Below are 22650 nucleotides of genomic sequence, written 5' to 3'. Positions count from 1 at the left end.
AGGAACTGAGAAGGTTCTTAAGAAATTGACTATTTTGATAAGGGAGAGAAGAGAATGTTCTTTTTATTATTTGCAAAGCAAATATTGCCCGTTTTTTGGTTTCTGAAGAGTTCTTGTTCAATCAAAGCTATAGATTAAGAGATTTAATTTGTCTGTTACTTTGTTGTGAAACTTGTCATTACTTTTCTTTTAACCCTGTGATGCTATTATAACTTTTTTAATGTTAAAAGCAAACACTGGCTTTAATAGTGCTCAAGTGCAATGAATTGCAAGGCCAATATTCAACCTGTAAGTACTCATAGCATTGAATTTTAGATCTTGATCAGGCTCACATTTCATATTGCTTTTGGTAGTTAGTCATTAAGATAACAAGCGAGACAGTTGAAGCCATTCAAACTGCAAAAACACGGCAAATGCTTGGACGGGGAGTAATGAAATAATTAATCAGATTTCTGGCTTGCTTATCTCTCTTTATATAATTAGTTTCCCGTCAGCAGTTCAGAGCTCTGGTTCAATGTATTACTATGTTGCAAGTTCATAGATGAATGCATTGCAAAAATTGCTAATTATAGATTTACTGACAGCATGTCAATGGAGATAAAAAAAATTAAAAAAAAAAAAAAAAAAGCTGTTCAGATAGTTGGGACTAAACATAATGTTTTCATGGTGACTTCTAAGCATTTTCATGCTGTCGTTTTGGCATCTGCCCTAGCTAAATACAATGCCATGCCATGAAAGAGCAAGTCTGTAAGAAATCTATGTAGAGATGTATGCTCTTACAACAGTGCTGAAACAGAAGGTAGGGTGTACAACTTGTTTCAATTCCATTTATCTCTGGTTAGTTTGGCGTGATTATGAAGTGCTTCGAGACAGATAAGAATTACCTATGCTAAAGCATACATGCTCCCTATTCATGGCACCAGTCTGCCCAAACAAGGCATACAAAGGTTTCTTTCCCCTGCTCCCTACCAAAGACTTTAAAAAGATGGTGTTATCAGTGTTGATAGAAATTAATACTCTAACTTGTATTTCAAGAATTTGTATTTATATTTCCTTTAGAAATCTTGGATTAATATGTTGTTCCTGGTAGCTTGTTGCTACTTATTGTATCCATTTTGTTTTAATTGAAAATTTAGTGTTACTTTCTACTTCCCTTTGGTGTACAAAGCTCACTCTGAAAGTAATGCCTCCTATTTATTTCCATAGAAACTACAGCAGATACAAGGAGTACCGTAACACTGATATAAAAGTTTCTCAGTTTTAAAACTGTTTTCAGCATAGTCACCACCATTAGCTATGCATTTTTTTTTGCCAGTGGTGAACAGGAGCCTGCATGCCATGCTCATAAAAATCTGCACCAGTTGAACTGATCCATTGTTGGTGTCATCACTGCTCAAATACACCACCCACGGGTGGTGCTCTGTTGTCCCATCCACTGCTTGATCTCCATAATCATTCATCCAGCATTGGTGAATGTCAGTGGATGCCATTTTTTTTCTGCATGGAGGAATTCAGTTCCACACCTTTGCTTCATATGTGCTTCCATGTCAGGTGCCATTTTATCAGACTGCTCCTCTGCTGCTGTCACATAGCAACAAAGTATAACAGAACATTGGTAGGAAAGTTCATCTTCTGCCATACCACCAACATTCACCTCTGGTGTCATTGACCAACATAATAAAATAGGAGGCATTACTTTTGGAGCAGTTCTCATTCATTTCCTTGCCACAAAAGTAGGATCCAGTTCCTAATACACCAATATAATTGCAAATTACTCGTTACATTGATTGCTTAGATTCAAATTTAAACAATGTAATGATGTGGCACATTTTAGGTAACATGTATCAGTAGTGATTACATGTTTAAACATTCCATAACCTATGCACCAAGTAGAATTGCATCCTGATTTTTGGGGAACTTTTCTGGCAAGTGTTGCACTATGGAAGCCTGACACGTATACGTTTTCTAATTCAAAATTTTCTGTATCTGTTGCTAATGTTATATGGATGTCCGAGACATGAACTTCTTGTAGCTCTTCAGAGGACAAGAGTAAATGAGAAGATATGCAAAATTACCCAGGAAGTAGGCAGGACCGAGTGGCAAGGTAGTGCAGTTCTGCATTGAACTCAGTTGTTTGGATTATTTAATCCAGAAACTGAAATTCCACATTCAGTTCCCACTCACATTTTAATGAATTTCACTGAGTTTGTGCTGAGACCTATAGGTATCTGCAAGATTCATTTCTTACCACAACCTCTTTTATCTAAGAGATAGCAGATCTCAGTGCATAGTAGTGTTATAGTTTTGAAACTTACAAGCTGTGCCTTTGCTACTGAAAGGCAACCAAGCTTGTGTGTAGCATATCAAACCTCTGGTTGTTTTTTTCTTGTTGTTTTTCAAAAAGAAACTTTACAAAACGCATACAGAAGTGCACAAGATAGAAGAAACTGATTGCTCAATACGATGCACTTTGTTAAGTCTCCTTTTAATAATGAGCAGTAGGATACTAAGGAGTTATTCTCTGTTGACTAAAAAGGAGCCTTGGTATGTCCAGCAACTGGATAGGACATGCTCAAATGGACAGGACATTTCCTTGAAGCTAGGAAGCCTCAGCATGTCATGGGGAAAAAAAAACAAGCACAAAACAACACTGAGTGCAAAATAGACAGAAGATCCCCAGATGAATTTGTAGATTGCATGAAGCCTGACTTGTGTGTCCAAACTTCTGTTGTTGATGAGTGTAAAAGATGTTTTTAATTTAGTTCCAGCCATGTGATAGATGGTATCATAAAAACAGACCAAAAACCCAACTTCTCCCTCTGCCTAAAACAAATAAACAAAGAAAAACAACAGAAATCACAAAACAAAAACTAGGGAAAAACAACAAACAATGTGTCTCACTTCTATGTACAATGTATTAAAACAGTGATTACATAATATTGGAACCCTACTGCAATAGTGAGGCTGAGTGTTTCTCCTCAGTGTGCTGACGTTTCTGCATTTTCTCTAGAATAACAATGCAGTAACAGAAAAACTTGTTTTACAGTTTTCTTGGCCTTATTTCTGACTGCAGTCTTACTGTAAGTGTAGAAATTGTGCATTTGAATAGTAGGAGTGCCATGATAAATTTTTAATGTATACATACATGTGTGCACATAATAATGCTTACGTTTGACACAGATGGCACTGTGTGCATGTCTTTGAGCAACAGCCTTCATGATTTCTTGCGTGTTGTGCTTCCAAAATTATGGCCTTTTCTAGATGTAAAATTCTTTTTTGTTCAGTTCTCTCTCTCTCTTTTTTTTTTTTTTTATATACATTGTACATCATGCTCCCCTACTGTGATAAGGAAAGAAAACAGAAGAAAAATGAGAAACCCAAAACAATACTATTGAGAACAGGTGTCATGGTTATACACTGGATGTGGTGGGATGTTAGTCCCCCTAGGAAATGTTAGTAATTACAAAAGAAATGGCCAGGTCAGGATTCATATGAGATGCACTGGAAAAATATAAGCACTCAGTATTACACAGTATAAATATTTCAACACAATAGAAAATTCGTATACAGAAGGTAGTGTATGAAACTCAGAGTAATTTAACTAGATGGTCCAGGAAGACTTTTCTTACTGTGTTAAAATTTCTCATTGGTTTCTTTGGAGTGGCAAGTCAAGTGTTAAGCACATCTTGAGTATTTACGACATTGGAGAAAGGAAAACTGTGCTATAGTAACTGTACTGTGTGGTAGATAGCCCTTAAGCTTGCATTTCAGGGGACTGGCGGATTTAGTGAGAAGCTAGCTTTCCCCTTTGCAGGTTTGGTACTTGAAAAGTTAGTAACTAATGGACAAAGCTACAATCAGAAAATGAATGCGTGTTAATGCCGTCATCAGGAAAAAGTACTAATTTGAGAAAGCTTAGAATTAATAATTTCTGCAGGGAGATTTAGGACTTTTGTACCCCAGATCATACCTCACAAAGTAATTACTTGGCATCTGTTAAAATGTATTCTGTGTGTTGGCTGTTATGTAAAACAAATTAGTACATGCTTGTCTGGTGTTCAGTATAGCAGGAAAAAAAGCTGTTACAGAAGATTATTATTGTAAAGTCAGTCTTTCCACCTGAATCAATTACCAGAAATTGACAGGTGGCCATTACCATTTGAAAATATTTATTGGCATAACTGAAATAGTTACCATTTAACATACCATGGTCTGCTATGTTATGCACATTGTAAAGCAGTCAGTACCAAAGTCTCCTGGCAGAATAAAATGAGTGATATATTTTCACATTAGATTATTTTTTTTTTTTGTCACACAGTGGAAATTTATTCTTTCTGATGGTGATAAATTGACCAAATCTTCCAGCTGATTCAAAGACTAACTTTGAGTATTCTCTAACAAATGCAGATTTCTTTTAAAGCACTTGGTCCAAGCTAAAAAGATTAACAATTGTTTATTCTGTGGCATCTGCACTGAAATTAGTAACTAGGGTATTGGCTGTGCATCGATTTGTAGCAGCTTTGAATGTTTTCCTTGCAATCTACCTAGTTGACTGTTCAAAAGACTTAATGGTATCTGTATGAATGGAGCTGGATGGAAAACTGTGTAATTCCTGGCACAAATTAATTCCTTTACATAACCCAATATTCATTGCTTTTGGCATTTTTTATGAATTTTTTGATTTATTAAAAACTTGCTTCTTTTAAGGAAGATTTTCATGGAGTTATATTTTAGATATATTTGGATTTTAGATGTGGAAGTTAGAAAGAAAACACTAAATGTTCTGTTTCCTAGCTATAGAAGGGCAGAAAACAGGTTTATTTATGTCCTGTTTAGGGCCAAGTCATTTTTCAGCTAAGGAAATAAAACTGCAGACTTCAGCTCTTCTCTTTTGGCAAAGCAAGGAAAATTGAATCTCTACTTCCCTAGCATTGCGATTATTATTTTTTTCTTGGTAGTTTCTATCAGCTTTAATTCATCAACTTTCTAACCAACTTTGTCTTCAGAAGGGGCAAATGGATTACAAGAGGCTGAGCAAAGGCTTGTGTGGATTGTATTGTGTGATGTTCTCTCTTGCGGAAGGAGAATCCTCTCTTGTATTTAGGAGCTCTTACCAGACAGTTTTTACCAACTGTTGGAAAATGAGTAAGAATGAACAGTGGGGAAAACAACAAACCATGTAATTGTCCTCACCCCATGAAAGAGAAAGCGGATGTGGAGAAGTCTCAATTTTCCCCTTTTGTAGCTCATTTGTTGGAAAAAGAAGCCTCCCTGAATTTTAGCCTGAGGAATGTAAAGATGGCAAAAAGGGAAGCTGTTGTACAATTTTTGAGAAGGAAATGTTATGAGGAAAGTAGTAAAGGCTTTGGATGTTCACTGCCATTTAAGTAAAGAGATCAGACCCAGAATGAAGATAAAGAAAATGGTTGTCGTGTGTATTTCATGCAAGGGATGATACATACTGAGTAAAATAAAAGTTGATTTTGGAAGGCAAGTAATTCTTCATTATGCAATATTTAAAGAAAAGCGTGAAAAGTAGTAATTAAGTTTAAGATAACTGGGAAGAAAAAAAAAAAATCAAGCTAACAGGTGGTAGCAAATGTTCTGATGAATTTTATGACCAAATCTGTAAAAAGGACTTGATGATACTGATAAGTCTGTTTCAGAAATTTATAGAGCCGAGATATGTCATCTTTAGCCCTTGCCTTTTTTGGGTGAAAGTTCCTATTGTATTTTCTCTGTATCACAGTATCAAAGTGATTCATGGTGGGGTGGAACACAAGGGTCTAGTTCACCCTCCCACTTATTTCTGGGCTTTAAGGGCAGAGATTTCACAGCCTCTCTGAGCATCTGTTGGTTATTCTTGTGGACCTTGTTATCTTCACAGTTTTGTTGGTCTTTTTTTTTGTTTTCTGATCCTTTCCTCTTTTTGTTCCTGCTATTATTTCATTCATTAGCCTCACATCTCAGTAAAGAAGGGAAAGACCGTAGTCAGTTAATCTATTAATGCCAACGTGCTTTCCTGAGTAGAATTTCTAGTGGAATAGGAGATGAAGCATATATGCTTATTTAATAATCTTTTCTTGGATCTGTCTGGAAATGTTGTATTAGGTATAAATGTACTTAAGTGATGCTGGTACTATTTGGGGTAGTTTAATAAACTGGTTCTGCAGTAGAAGTCATCTAAAGTGCTGTTGCCTATGGAGGAGGAAGTGGGGGACATTCATCAGTCACACCATATTTGTGACAGGTAAGCAACATATTCGTGATCAGGTAAAAGAAAGATAAATATACCATAAGAATTCTGTTGTAAATATAATAACATTAGCAGAAAGGTCCTTCTACAGTGACTTGAGACAAAAAGGAAGAAAAAGGTGTTATAGTTCAGTACTACGTAATATAGATGAGAGGCCCTTAAAGTCAGTGCTTTCAGCACATGCTATGATTTAGAAATAAAGACTGAAGGAGTTTATTCTATTGCTCTGTTAGAAGTTAGAGTATTTGATGATGTTTTTCTTAGGAAGGAAAATTACAGCTTTGGTAAATTTTTACTGAATGTTGTTTATGGTTATTTTGGTGAAAAGAAAACCATTTTAAGAAAGATAGGTTATTAATATTGTTATCCAGGTTCATAGTCTGAATAAAAGAGGCTATTTACTTGCTTGAGTGCTAGATTTCTTTTACTGCCTCACTGCTTGTGCTTTCATGTCCTTCTACAGTTTTCAATTCATTTTTCTGTCTTGTCCTAGAAAATCAGCATCATATTGCAGTTTACTAACACATGAAAAATGTTCTCTTGCCTGCTGCATTGTCATGAATAATTGGAGTATGAAACATTTCCTTTAAGTTTTAGAATCAAAATTGATCTAAGTACTTTCAGTCACTTTTATAGCTAAAGGGGTGAAAAGAGTGCTTCTGAGACCTATTTTAACTGAACACGTTTATAAAAAAAAGACGAGGTGAATTGCCCCTTGAATATATCTTTTCTCTCAGATGACCTATGAATGGTGTATTTTAGATGAGAAGGCCAAATGATGATGTGGGGGAAGAGTTATACTGAGTTCATTTCACCAGTGCAGGTTTCTTCAGGGAAGCTTTCTTGATCTTGTAGACCTAGGGAAAAGAGGAATGTGTGGTTAGAGAATTGACCCCTACCCTGCTGTGAATGCTTTCATTTTGGGAGGGTTTCTTTTTTTTTTGTTTGTTTTTTGCCTCTCTTTATTTCTTGCCCATCCAGATGTCCATGCTTTTTATCTACTTTTCATCAACCTTTATTGATTTTTTTTTTTTTTTTTCCCTCTATGCATAAAGATAGCTGGATGTGTTTGCAGTGTACTTCTTGGCTTCAGAGACCCTGGAGTCTGACTCATGAAAGGCTGTGGGAAGGCAGGAGTAGCTATCTGCTGAGATTTTGACAGCTATTCCTTCATTTCTGGGATATTTTGGAATACATCAGGATGCTGTATGGGAGACTAACAATCCAGGAATTTATCTGTAGGCTGAATTTTGTGCCCCAAGAGGTGACAATGAAGACTGAAATATAATCTGTCAGCATCTTAAACCATCCACACCTTACTGAGATGATGTTAAAATGAGAAGAATGTTAAAGAATGTTAAAATGTAAAGAAAGAAAAATCTGGAAGGCTTTAATGTTGTTATAAGTTTCTTATTCATGCAGAGACAGAGAATTTTTCAGTAATATGAAACCTGCTTTAGTCAATCAAGCTGATGATTTTGGGATGCCAGCTATTTAATTAATAGACACAGTCTTTAAGAAATATTTTTATTTTCAAGGATTTTCTTCTGATAGTACTCTGGGTTTTTTGCTGGTTTGTTTGTTTGATTTTGTTTATTTTGTTTTTAGTTATCCAGAGTTTATAAGCTAATGATTTGGAATCATTTATGCATATGTGAATGAAAGCAAACTTCAAAGAGAGGCTGCCAACTCAATCAATTGTTTGTTCATCTTAAGGCGAAATCTGGAAAAAGAAAAGCAAACTTAAATTAGTATTTCCTCTGCACAAAAATGAAGATAATGCATCATACCCCCAGATGAAGTATCTGAAAATGTATGAAGTAAAAGGACTCATTGTAAAATTATTACTCTCTCCCTTCAAAGGTCATCTGCAGTGACTCATGCGGATAATGATAGATCCTGGTGAACTTACAATACTTTTCTTAGGGGGAGCCATCCACTCTTTTTGTCTGTCCACATTCATCTTCATGTTCCATTACTGAGTTTAGCCAGTCTGGTCATGGTCAAATTGCCCTTCATAAGTCAATACTGTTTGTTCCTAATCATCTTCTGTCCTTCACTGGCCTGGAAATGCCTTGCATTAGGTTTTTTTCCTTTGTTTTTCCCAGCAATTGAGGTGGATTCCTCGGGAAACGGTATATCTCTCTTCTCACTTTTGTTTTTTTGTTTTTAAGATTTGTGTAACAATTTGAATTTATTTACATTTGATGTTTCACTTGTATGTGTCTAGAAGTGAGGACTCTGGCTGTGCTGTGCATTTATTTGATGAGTATATTGGACTTGTGTGGCATGTTTCTCTGAACAGTTCTTGGTCTGAGGCAGAATGACAGTGTTGACAGCTAGATTGATGAGAAATAATATTAAAAATTATCATGTAGTTACTTAAATTTTAGCAGACAGTATATATTTAGTTACTACAGTCAGAGGAGAAAGTATGTTTATTTTCCTTTTTTCTGAGTAATTTTTCTACACATCCTTATTTGTTTTAAATTCCTTCACTGAAGTTGGCAGGGACTTGCAACATTATGTGGTGACCAGAGATCTCATTTGAACAGTGACTAATACACTCTCCTTGTAGAATGCAGTCACTCTGTTAAAACTTTTAAGAGAAATCGAAGTGCCAAGGAAATCTGTTCAATAAGAATGCTGATGAGGTCATAGTGTTTTCTCTGGATGTCTTGTGTGTAGGTGGGGAATTAAAAGAAACAGATTTGTTTTTTATCCAAATACAGGAAGAATAGAAGTGCCCTGAACTGAATTACACTTTTTGTTTGAAGTTTCTTTGTTTGCTCTTTTCTCGTGGCAGTAATTGGTTAAAGATAGGGATCTTTTTGTTAGGGTTTAATTGTCACTTACTAGCTTGTACCTTCAATTTTATGGTATAGGCCTTGCAGCCAAATATGCATTTTTTCCCATCTTTTCTTCAGGAGACCAAACTGAGTCATTAACAATACGCACAGACAGAACAAGCAGGACTGACATAGTCACTGCTGTTAAACTTTCCTTCTTCTACTGGTCATAAAGAATGGGGAGATGTTTCTGAATGGATTTGGACAGTTTCATATTCACAGAAGCATTCTGTGATGCAGCAGTTTCATAAACTGAGCCAGAGTTTGTGATTTTGTTAGGGACAGAATCCCAAGATACACATGCCAAATGCAGTTTGTAATTCAGAGTTACCTGTTGGTGCATTTTTACCCTTTATTCTGTAAGTTTAATTTTACATTTATATTACTTTGTCCTTACCCTAAAAATAGAATGCCTTTACTGGAATTGTAGCATACTACATACCCATTCTTTCTGTAACTCATGCTTCTCGGTGTTCTCTAGCTTCATCAGAATTCCTCCTCAGGCCTGTTACACTTTGGTTTTATAACCCATTTTTTTTATTTTAATGCCGATTTTCCCACATCATCTGTGGTCCTCACTGCTGATGTTCTTTCCCCTCCTCCCCCATTACTTTGTATTAATTTATCAGAAACTGATTTGTTGATCAGAAATGCAACTTTACTATTGCCACTGGAAAAGTTGATATTCAGAAAGATAGAAACATCATAATCTCTTCCAGAAAAGGAGTTTTATAACTTTTCAAATATAAACAACATTGTTTGCTTGGCACTCTTCTGAATTAATCCGTGCTTTTGTTTCTAGCTGCGTGAACCCACTAGTTGCGTCTATCAGTTTTTAAGCAGCTATTTCCTAGTTCTGCTTCCCCTGGCCAAGTTTTTGTTCATTTTCAAGTGCTCACATTATGCATGGGTAATGTGGAAATGCTAGTATTTCATGCTCGTGTTGTACTTACATGCATTCTAACAATTTTTCTGGCTGATATATATTGACATCAAACTCCCTTCTGTCAGATCATTATATCATATGGAACTGAGTAAAATAGCAAAGACAAGTTCAGGATAGTTGTCCTTATTGAGCATTCTACAGTTCTCAAAGTGAAAGTGTGTCAAAAAGCTTGATTTTTGTCTCAGCATATGGCAACTAAATCCATTTAAAAAAAAAAAAAAAAAAGTCAAAAAGAACACAGTGAAAACAGCTTTGCAGTTCCAAAATGTCTCTGTAGGATGTGATTGCCAGATGGAAATGTTTGATCTCTAAGGAAGATGAAATCAGCTTGCTTCAATCCCTATCCATAGCAATGACACTGCTGGATACCAATTTGGATAACTAAGTAACTAATACTTCTTCAGCTCCCATTTGCAAGTTTGTAATAACCGAATGTTGATGAAGTTTGTAAACATTAAATATTCAGTATACTCAGGAGATAGTAATTGCTGTGATATATATTGTTTTCTTATAGTCTTATGGAAAAATAGTGATGTTTTATTGCATCTTTAATCCCTTTTGTAGGGTTATTTTGAGGATGTTGATTTTTTTTTCTGTAAGCTTTTGACTAGGAACATCATCTTTAACCTTTAACTGCTCTAGTGTCTCATGCAGGAACTGGTATCTAATGGATTTCATGACTTTCTGAAGTTCCATGTCATGCATATATTTCACATAGGCTAACATATCCCTGTCCTTAAAAAATCATGTTTAGTTTTCTATTGGGAGTTCAGTATTTTGAATGTATAGTTATTTGCACAGGAGGTAAGGACTGTAACATGTATATATTCTAATTATTAAGGTAAAAATTAATAGCTCATAGCTATGCTGTGTCATTTAGTCCAAGTTGGCAATAAACAAGTTGCCACTATGTACAGAAGATGAAGAAAAGTAAATTTCTTCATTTTTTAAATGTAGCCTTATGTTTGTGAGGTGATGATTAATTTTAATGAGGGAAATTCTAATAAGAGAAAGAATTCTGTAGGAGTGAAAGCTTAATAGAAAAGAGAAATTCTGTCATCAGGGGAAGGAAGGAGTTGGCTGAAGAGAGGATATTGTGAGGGCAGAGGTCTTAATGAAATAATGTAGTTGTAGAAGCAGGACAGTGATGCTATCTGTTGATAACTGGTTAATTAAGAAGCATATTTGTACTAATATTATATAAATATATTTATATATATATATTTATATATATATATATATTTATTTATATATTTATATATATATTTTTATATATATATATATAAATATATATTTATATATTTATATAATATATTTATATATTTATATAATATATTTGTACTAATATTATATAAAATATTCATAGTAACACAGTAAATATCATAAGAAGTATTGGCATAAAAATGTGCTACTACCTATTACAGCAAATAACCAGTGTGCATTTTATAATAATGTAGTGCATTGCACTAATCCAACATACTACTTTAATACTAGCCAAACATATTTCTCTGTTAACATTAGATTTATCATAAAGATCCTGACTTGCCAGTTTAAAGTAACTTAGTTGTTGGGGTAATTATTTTTTGTCAGAGATTAATCTTTTTCTAGAACCTTTTCTCACCATATTTTTGTGGGAGTCAGTAATAAGCGACGATGGTAATCCCTTCAAATTTTAATTTGTACTACAAATATTAATGACTAATGTAAGATTTTATAGGCTTGATGTATTCTAACATTTCACAACTGATTATTTTATTATTGTTGTCCATAAGATAGCATGAGAGTACCTTCAATTTCCATTAATCATTAAATTGTTTAAGGATTTCACGGAGAGTTCAGTTTAGATGTCATGTTTTAAGTCTGTTATCCAAGCCTGTCTAGGCCAATGTATTTCAACTAGAAGAAAAATAAAATACAGTTCAATGTCTAGAATGTGTCTGATGGTGTAAAAGACATGCAGTCTAAAAATAAATGTTGTTTCATTTGCAGAAAGCCATATTCTTGAGGATGTAAACAAGTGTATCATTGCATTGAGAGAGCAAAATGCTGATGATTTAGATCGTGCAGCAGGTGCGATCCGAGGGCGTGCTTCAAGAGTAGCTCATATTGTTTCGGGTGAGATGGACAATTATGAACCAGGGGCTTACACTGAAAGAGTGATGAAGAATGTTCAGTATTTAACCAAGAGTGGTAAGTCTCATTTCTGAACTATGTTTCCAATTATTTAAGTAATATAAACATTCTTTTATATGCTACATTTAAAAGAAACTCTGTGATTTTCTAATCTAAGTATTAATTATGCACTTACGGCTTCATTGTGTGGTGTGTTATTTCCATAACTGTGTCCAGTTATGATGATGCCGTACAGCTTGAAAGTGTTTTTTAAAAAAGTTTTTTTTTTTTGGTTAGTTAGTTTTTTTTTTTTCCTAATATGAGGATTTCAATGTTCAGAAGATCTTCACTAGAGATTTTTCATCAACACAATTAGCAATGACTGGAAACTTTTAACTGATGAGGCAGCAGCTTTCCACTGTGTTTTATTGGCCTCCCTGCTTCTATTGTAGGTAGATGAAAGGCAAGCTTACAGGGAAGGAGAGTTTTTGTATTTGTGTAAACCTACCACTTTAAAGATTATTAAATAGTGATTAAACATAATCAGATATTTTCGGATTTGCTATGCAGATGTGGAACTTTGTGAAATGTTTAGTAGAGTTAATTTCCTTTTCTATTATATTTAAATGAGAGCATTCTATATTGGAATATCTCCATATTGGAGGCAGTACTGTAAGTGTCTCAGTCTGTAAATGATTTCTGGTGTTCATATAAACAGTCTAAGACTTAATATGATACAGAGGCTGGAAAAAGATCAGGAGAGATGGGATATATATCAGTTTTGACTGTGTATGTGCTGCTGTTTGTGAAAGACTGTCTAGCCAGTCTGAAATGTAATTTCTCTCAAGGAGAAAATAAGAGGAACTGTCAGCCATTTCTAATTAATGGTTTTTCTACTTGGCCTTCAAAGGGCCATTTCAAAGCCATGAGACTATGTGGGGTGTAAATGGGATTGGTATTAATACTATTTGTGTATTTGAACACTAAATCTTTGGCCTTCTGCAGTGTGTATACTCAGTCAAAAAAATCTACTGTTTGAGTCCCAGTTTTCTTCAGTTGGAAGTCTTGGCAGTGGGGCCATTATTGCCATTAAAATTCCCTTAAGAAGTTTTCTGGAGAGTATGTACATCTCTAGAATATGGGAATTTGCTTCATGAACTCAGAGATCTAAATTCTCTGTCAGTCTAAACAGGTTTAGTGTGTTATGTTTGATAATTATTTTGCCTCAACATCTTTCATGATGAGTTCAAATAGGTCTGGGGCAGTTGATTTGAAACAAGTGAACTGACACACCAAATATGATACAAAAGCCACAGAATAGTGAAAATATTTTGGAATAGGCTTGCCTTGTTTCATCTCCTTTTTTGACCACTTGATAAGAGAATCTGGAACTGGGCATGATGTTCTGCTTTTATAACTCTTGAAAGTATTGTAACACAGAATAAGAGAAACTACAATTACGTGAAAGCATAGTTCTGATTCTCATGTAAAATCTGAGCACATCTTTTCTAACTCAGTATTCAAACATATTAGGAGTTGACACTGGCTTCTATTCTGTTGCATTGCTGTGACAGTACTATGTAATATGCCATAATCCACATGTCTAGAGGAGACGACATAAAACTGGTTTTGATTGGAATGTCTGGCTGTGTCAAGGGATGTCAAGCATGCTGTCATTTGCAGAAATGTCTTCAAAGCTAAAAATCTAATATTAGATTACTCAGTGGAAGTTGTAAAAAGGAATATGTATTTTTCATCCTTATGCTTACTTATATGATTTGCTGTGAAAAACATCAAATAATATGAAGATTTTGAGTTGGTTTTATTTTTGTACATTTTAAAAATATATGGAAAATGCAATTGAACTGCAGCCCTCAAGTTTAACTGTGTCATTGCCAGGTCTTTCAGGAGTTTGCTATTAGCAAGGTAAGATTTCACTAAGAGAACTTTTTTTTTTTCTGCCATCATCTCTTTAGTTAGCTTACGTAAGCAACCCATTGCAGTGAAGTACATCCTATGGATAATGAAAAGCTATTTTGCTATTAAAGAGAAATTATGGGAGTATACAGTTAGTGAATATAGAATTACAGGATAATAGTGCACTACTTAGAAATCAGAAATGTACAAAAATGCACATGAAAGTACAAGAATCTGAATGAATCTGTCTCATCTCTTGGGACACACTGCATGTATTTGAGATGGCAAAGCTATCTGTTCCCCTATTCTATTGTTCTATTATAATAGCTGAACAATGAGTGTTAAAAGTTGGTGTCTGTGTTCCCAGCTCAACTTATATAATCCTGTTCAGATACCACTTGTTTTTACCAGCTAAATAGATCTTAAAGCACCATATAATGGAGTGTCTGCTTTTTTAAGTTCATTTTATGCCTCTTATCTGTTCTGTCCCTTCTCATTCAAACAACAAGAAGAAAAACCAATCAACTGCACAACAAAGCCCTGTAAAACACTAGTTGTAGAGCTCACTACTATAACTTTAGTAATACCAAAATATAAATCGTCTTTGCACACTTTGCATGCATTATAGTGCTATATTTACATAGTCATAAACAGCTGTTTAGAACATGACTACTTAAGTTCATCAGATGGATTTTTTTCACATATATATCATGGTCGCATTTTGAAGGGAACCATTGTCCATTGGATCAACTTAAAAAGTAATGGGGCAGAAGAATGCAGGAAGATGATTCAGTAACTTAATGGTGAGGACAGTTCATTTGTACTGCCCACAGAGTCCTTATGTGATGTTGTAAGTTTGCATGGCTACAGCTAAATTTAGGACTCAGGACTGAGTAGTTTGAGCAAGTATTCTGACTACACCCTAGTTTTACATCGAGATGAGACAGACTATCCTATTTTGTTCTCTGGTTTCAGTGGTAAGGACATGAACAGAACATTTCAACAGCCCTCACTCCAGAGGCTGGAAATCAGCATTTAGTATTGTGCCCTGCAAATGCATGCTCTAGTGTATATATTAAACTTTCACTGCCTGCTGGAGGAAAGAGAGGTCAGCTGTGCTTCTACATACGCAATCCAGGCAGTAGTTCAGGCAAGCATTGTTTATCTTAATTTTGCAAATGCAAAAGTGATAGAGATGCAAGCTGGATTCTGACATGTTTAACACTGAAAGTGTTGTTATTATCTTCATCACTCCTAATCACTGGCATAGTGAACTAGATTGAAATATGCAGATCCTTTCATTTTCAGAGGTTTTGTGTACTGTTGCTGGAAAGCAAAATGAAACTTTAAAGAAAGAATGATTATAAAAACATAGGTTATTTCCATTTCAGAGCTAGAATAATATCATTGTTTAAAATATTTAGTGTATTTCTTTTACTACCTTCTCAGATAGTAATTAATAATAAAAAATAATGTATCTTATGGCATATATCTGATCATATATTAAAAACTCTTTTTATATATGTATGTCTGAATTCATACATTTATAAAGTATTCTAGTTATTTAGACCTAAGTTTCATGTTAAAAAAGGGAAAAGAGTAAAGAGAAATACTTTAACAAGGAACTACTAGTGGAAGTATCATACTCTGGATCACTGGAGCTTTGAGTCCACTTGTTTTTTGTGCCGGTAGTGCTGAGGGCTGCCTGTTTTCCACAGCTTGTTACAGACAGAATTATGAAATACCTTGTGCAATTCACTTATGGATAGGGTTTAACTTTATGTTTAGGAATACTTGTGAAAGTACTTCTGAAATGAAAAAAAAATATCTCACAGTTCTCACATAGTAGGTCAGCTGTAGGCATTGTCCTGAAACATCCATTGTTTATTTTAGCACTCAAAAAACACCATTTCATGTGCTGAGACACAAAATACTGACCTGTTCCATCTGAAGTGTGACTGTTTATGAATTAAGACAATTTAATATGCAAGACAGAACAGTAATGGATGCCAAATGTAAAGCTATACATGGATTTGAAGATTTTTCTTTACAAAAGCAAGGCCTCCTATTTATTTCCAGTGAAACTACAATGGGTTCAAAGAACAAAGTAACACAGTTTGATAGATAAAATTCACATCTATAAAACGCTTTTTTTTTTTTTACCACAGATTTCTTGTAAGTGGTTCATCATCTGGTTGAGTGCAAGTTTTTAGATATTTCATAATCAGGGAAGACCTCATATCTTGCAGTTCCATGACATCCAAGGCTTAAGGAGCTTTCAGTTGAGTGTTTCACAGTTATTTAAGATAACACTTTGGTAATAAGGAAATTATTGGTCCCATTGTCTCCTATGTAGGAGTGTTACTTCTTTTAAAAGACCACCTCAAATTCCCAGCATTCACACATGGTCAGTTTGTATGCTTTGTTCATATGTTGGTGTGAATAGCTCCACCTAGTTTAAAAAAATACATGGCTGCAGTGAGCCAAACACATTTACCTTTGAGTCTTGTTTTGGAGACTTTTAATTTGTGTTTGAAATCCTTTAAAAGTCATATTATCTTTTTTTTGAAGCATTTTTTCTATAATTTTATTCTGAAATTCATTCAGTTCTTCCTGACCCAGTTTCTCTGCTCTATTGGCAGTATTTTCAAATCATGTTGTTTGCCAGCATCAGTAAAGAATGTATTTATATTTTACATCTTGGCCCCAAGGTAAATGTTTTGGCTACCTTGTGGAGTCTCCTCTTTATTTGTGAGTGACCAGTACAGCCTCTGTACTTACAATGATGTATTCCACCTGAAACAGGTCTTTCTTGGTATGGCTCTATATTTACTATATTAAATGGTTCTGCTTGGTGGGTTTAATTACTGCATTGCTTTTCTCCAGGACAAGATCATTTATATTAGCAAGAAAAGGTATCAATGTTATTGATCAAATCTTCCTGCATCTGCCTCCTTGTCTTGCATACTTGTGTGTAACAGCAAGTAACAATGTCTTTTTGTAGATGCTTCACTTTATTTTTTTCCAATATGACTTCTAGGCTTGTAGCAACAGCTTACTCTATGCAACTGGCAGTTCTCTTTATCCACTGTCAGAATTGTTTGCAGTAGGGATACTGTATTTTATCTGGTTAAAAAATGTTACTCTCCCTTAACTGAAAGTCAAGGAGGAAGCATATGGAGGCTTTGTGGTGGGTTTTGTCTTATCAATAGATTATTTTATTCTTTTTGGCACACCACCTAAGCCAAAATTGAGTGAGAAGCATCTCCAGAGACTTCACTGAGTTGCTTAAAAACACATCAACAAATTACATATGATGAATGAGTTCTTCTAAAGGTCTATATCTCTTGTAGCATAAAAGGTACCAATATGACTGATCTTATTCTGGGTGACATACTTTGAGATTGCTACAATTAGTCGGATGAACCTCTCTCATTTTATATAATTTAATTTCCATTTAAGCTGTAATTTAAAAAGATAAAGAAGTATTTTAAGATAAAAAACATTTTTCACTGCTTATTCACTACCCTCAGAATGAGATTTAAAGATAATATTGTGCTTTGTTATTCAACTCCGTTAGTATTCAAAGGTTTTTGCCCTGGCTTGTGAAGCTCAGACTGCTAAGTTAGACTGAGTTCTCTCTTTGGAAATGATTGAGAAGAAAGAAAATTGGCTAAAGACAGAAAGAACAAAACCCTCCAAAACCTGGAGTGAGGCTTCAGCATGCAAGCTTATGGAATTTGTGAACTTCTGGAGCTGGTGGAAAACTTTGACAAGAAACAAAATACAAGAAACTGTATTCAACACAGAAATTATTATAAAATGTAGTAGAATAGCTGTAAGAGTTAAGAAAAGTGTGGAAAGGAAGCATTCCCCCCATCTATGTTTTAGATATTTAGGATTTTTCATGACAACAGAAAATATTTCATTTTTATATATGACTGAGACTAAGGCAGTGATCCTTCATTTTTCAATCCATTGCACCGTTGTAATCAATAACTTCCATTTATTTAAATTTGCAGCAATTTATTTTATTCTTTATTCTACTTTACACTTTATTCTAATCCTTCTGAATCTGTTAAAAATGCTGGCTGTAGGAACTGTCAGATTTCTTTGTCAGATTTGTTAATAATATTCTAAAAAGAATGAAATGCCATCACTATTTTTTGTGTGGTACAGGTAATCAATGACTCTGAACATAGTGCCATGTTTTATTGATAGTCTTATCTTCATTTCTGGTAGCTTAAAAGTATATTTTCTTCATTTCACTAACAATATATACATGTACATTGATTGTAAACAGTCCGTAGAAGTTGAGATGCTCGTAACTACTCATTTGCTGGCAAAAAATGCTTTTGTACTTAGTGTCTCATCCAGTTTACTGAAAAGAAATGAGTATGCCATACACTTTCAATCTGATTCTAAAGAAGAGAACACTTGTATTTTTTACACTTGGCTTTTTTATTAAATTTCCACTAGTCCGTAGTAAATTCTGTTTTCCCCTGCAGGGGAAATAAAGTTGTTAGTAAAATAATGTATACTAAGTGCTCTCCCCTCTTACAATTAGTATAATAAATTTGCATCCAAATGTGATGCATGGTACAATTTTTGTGGTTCCCCCACTCCTCTCCATAGAATTGCCTTTATATGTTCAGTACATGCGACATGATAAATTTTTCACTGCTTCTCTTTGCTTGAGGATAGCTGAAGAAATGGGTTGTCATTTTCCAATGTGTAAATAGACTTCATCTATGCCTTTCAGTGTATTTTTTCTTTTAGATCTTAAGAATCACCGTCCTAATACTTCTTGGTAGAATCCATTTGTAGTGGGCTTAAGCTGATAACAAGATCAGGGAACTGCTGCTGAGCTTTCTACTGGGTGTTTTTTAACTTAGAATGTCTCCTGAGCTTTAACTTGGACGGTGTTTATCTGTCTATATCAAAGGTAATTTTTTTCACTTCAGCCACGGCTTTAATACACAGAATGTGTATTACATTCTTTTGCTTTTTAACGCTGAGGACCTTTTATTTGCAGTTGTGTAGTCTGCCTTTCTCTTGCATCTCTGTAACATTTTGCATAGTTAGCTATAAATAACTCATCAAAAAGGGGCTGGAAATAGAATTCCTTTAAGGTCCCTTCCATCCCACGCCTTTCTGTTATTCTATGATAAACAGGGTTTCTTTGTAGGGAACAGATTCTGTATCTCTATCCACATTCCACTGCTGCCTCTACAATACAAAGTCTGATCTACCATGAGCTTTGTTTTGGCTTGCAGTTGATGAGAGTGGGTCTCCCTCAGTTTTACCGTGCTTTGGTGAACTCTAGTGAATTGTTTCAGAAATACTCTAAAGGTGAAATTTTATATAGCAGATAAAGCCAAATAATATATCCATCACTTTTTGTGGGTTTGGCATGTAGTTTGTGCAGAAATACACAACTATCCGTAACTCATACTCCGTTAAGATTGCTGTCAGGAACTAAAATTTAAAAGGTAGACAGCTTTAGTTGGAAGATTAGAAGGTCTGGGCATTGTTGCAAAGTATTCATGATTGAAACCTTCTGGTACTGTTCCAAAGTAATATGAAGCAGCAGTCATGCTTCTCACGAGGCATAGCCAGACCTTAGCAGCTGGGTTAGGTGGTGAGCAGTTTGGCTCCCTTCCTAAGCAACAAAGATGCTTTGGAGAAGCAATGTCTTTCAAGAGCTTGTTCTTTTCACATGAAGAAAATTCATAACTTTTTTTTTCTGAGCTTAAGTTGCAAACTAGTGTTTTTTATATCAAGCTGTTGGTGTTTTTCTAAGTACTTTATTCTTACATGGAGTGCATGTGGCATCTGAAACAAGTCACAGAAATCTGCATTAGCTTTTATTAACTTTTCTGTATTACTTCCACATATTGTGGGAAAGGACTTCACAATATGGAAGAAGGCAACTGAGAAATGAGATACTGTCAGAGCAGCTGGCTGGTTGCATGCTCCTTCCTATGTCAGTTTGCCAAGCAGAGCCCTTATAGTTTAAATTACCCGTGAAAGTTACTGAGTGTGCTGAGTGGACCATTGGAAGCCCTATTCTCATTTAGTCTCTGCTGCTCAGATAACAGGTGTCTGTCAATTGCTTTTCATGACCACTCGGTTGTTAAATGCAGTGAGAGGGATGATAACTGGATGAGTCTGGGGATGGCTGATGCTGTGAGTGTAAGAGTCAAACTGCCTTCAATATTGTGTGGCCCAGAACCAGCTTCAGAGCACTGGAGACTTTCCTTCTTCTAAATGTTGATGCAAAGAATGTGTTCTTATTTATTTGTTTATTTTAAGGAGATGCTTAAGTACAGTTGCTTAAAGGTCTCCTTTTCTGGGTTATGAAATGTTTTTAAAGGGTGCATTCATATTCTGTGTGTTAGCAATCTCAGATTGCCAGAAAAGCATTCCTTCTTTTAGTTAATGTCTTGCTTACTGTTAAAAATCTGCATTGTTCTTATTTTAGAAGAGAGGGAGGTTTTTGTGTGTGTGTGGTTTTTTTTATTATTATTTTTATTTTTAAAATTTAGAAGGGTAGCAAATACTGCATTTTCAATCTGCAAGTCTCCAGAATGCTAATGTAGGCAACTTACATGAAGCATCCTTTTGCAGAAGGGAGCTGAAACGTAGAAACACTGCAAATGGATGCAATCAATTTGTATGATTTAATCTGATACGTTTGTGGATGGACAGATAAATCTTTAAAGCTTACTAGTACACTGTTGTTGAGTATTTGCTCTCCAGTGTTTGGAAACTATGGTGTTTTTTTTTTTTGTTTTTGAGAGCTAGTCATAATATTTTCAGCAGTGTACCTTATTTCTTCTGAGCTGTATGTAATCATCTTGTATTTACTCTTTTTTTCACCTGTTTATGCATTATTTCACAAGACAAATGAGGTTAAGTGTGTACCTATACAATGAGAACACTGAGAATTTATATCCTGATAGTATCAGGAACAGTGTTAGTTTTACATGTTGTAGTATATTTCTAACTGTTTTTTTGTGGATGGGTGAGCTAACTGGCACGGCTGAATTTTAAAGTATGCTACCCTGAATCTTGGAGTAAAGTGACTCTCCCTGCATTGTAGGTTAGGAAGAAGTATTCTTGTAGTCGTCATATGTAAGCTCTAAACCACAAGTAAAGGTTAAAAAAGCCTATTGGAAGTTTTTCATCCTTCCTGTACTTTGTAGGTAGAACTGAAAGTAACAGGAAATCTGGCAATTGCTTCCTTATCTGTCAGCAGTCCTTTGCAATTTCACTGTGATTGTATGCACATAACAGTCAGTACATATTACAAGTAATCATTTTCACTGCTCCTCTACTTTTTTTTTTTTTTTTCTTGCACAGAGCTTCCTTTCTAAGTAATTTCTCCTTGCCAATTACAGCATTAGTATTGATACCTGTGAATGTTTCTTATTTAATTAGATAATAGTTGATTAAGAAGTTTCAGGTAAATACTGAAGAATATTCTTAATGCCATTGGTAGGTGATCTATGAAGGCAAGGTTTCTGTTCTGGACAACATGTGCTGCAAGGTGCAGTTAACACGATTATACTGAGCGTGGGTGTCTTATTTAGTTTCTTGCTTCTAATTCTTTTCTACCTCTCAATTAAGAATTGAGAGATGGGGCAAGCTGAACAAGTACAAGTGGAATTCTTAGTTCAATATTTGACTGTTGAAAATGCTGTCTATTTTCATTAATCATGTCTGTTCTGTGTGATTTGGTGCTTGAGTGTATTGTGTCATCTGCTTATTCTGTTGTCTATTCTTGATCTTGTGGGTTTCTAAATATCTTAAAATTCTGCTTGAAAATCCTCAGAATAATTTTCCCATTTAGTTTTATCTGTATTAGATATACAAACAAGATATAAAATATTCCCAGTGCTTCCAGTAAATACAGCTAAATCAGTTTAACGCAATGAGACAGGCTGGTTCCATCAAAATGTGTATGAAATTTTTTTGAAATGTTGCACAGAAGGGTTCTAGTCAAAGTCTTTTGGGCGAAGTCCGGCATAACTAGCACTTAGTTCGGTTTTAACCCTGCTTTGAGCAGGAGGCAGATCTGTCATGTTCTTTGATTAGTTTGTCATTTAGTACACGCACTACTTTTTTTTTTTTTTTTTTTTTTTTTTAAATCTTGAGCACATACAGGCTATCTGGGGGAATTTCAGTTTCTGCAACTTACTGGATTCTGACTTTCAAGTGGTTACTTATCGTAACATACTGAACATACTTGCTAGATATACCAACATACCTTCAACAATTTTTGTTTAAAACAATTCTAGTAATACCATGTTTTAATAATGAAAGCTTTTGTGTAGCTGCTGAAGCTCCAGGTTCAGCATTTAGGACCTAATTTCAAGCCCATTAAAATCAGTGGAATGATTGCCATAGTTCTGCTGGATTATGTCTCAAAAGCCTTGTCTGAATTCTGTTTACTAAATTTTACCAGCTTTTGTTATTAAGATGGAACAAAAAGATAGGCAGAGTACCAACGCACAGTACAGTAAGGTGCTGAAGACAGGAATTAGATGGACTTTGTCATGCAACAA

The 22650-nt window shown here is 34.9% G+C and overlaps 1 protein-coding gene across 2 annotated transcripts in view; it reads left to right on the top strand.

Moving 5' to 3' along the window:
- CTNNA3 (catenin alpha 3) overlaps positions 1-22650 on the top strand; it is a 394612-nt gene that overhangs the window by 284231 nt on the left and 87731 nt on the right. For both annotated transcript variants that reach the window (XM_015866262.2, XM_032445274.1), the window contains one exon: positions 12041-12241. In XM_015866262.2, coding sequence (XP_015721748.1) covers positions 12041-12241 — 201 coding nt within the window. The remainder of the gene's footprint in view (positions 1-12040; positions 12242-22650) is intronic.

Source organism: Coturnix japonica, chromosome 6, assembly GCF_001577835.2.
Source record: "Coturnix japonica isolate 7356 chromosome 6, Coturnix japonica 2.1, whole genome shotgun sequence".
Classification (NCBI taxonomy): domain Eukaryota; kingdom Metazoa; phylum Chordata; class Aves; order Galliformes; family Phasianidae; genus Coturnix; species Coturnix japonica.
This window is presented reverse-complemented; position numbering and strand designations above follow the sequence as displayed.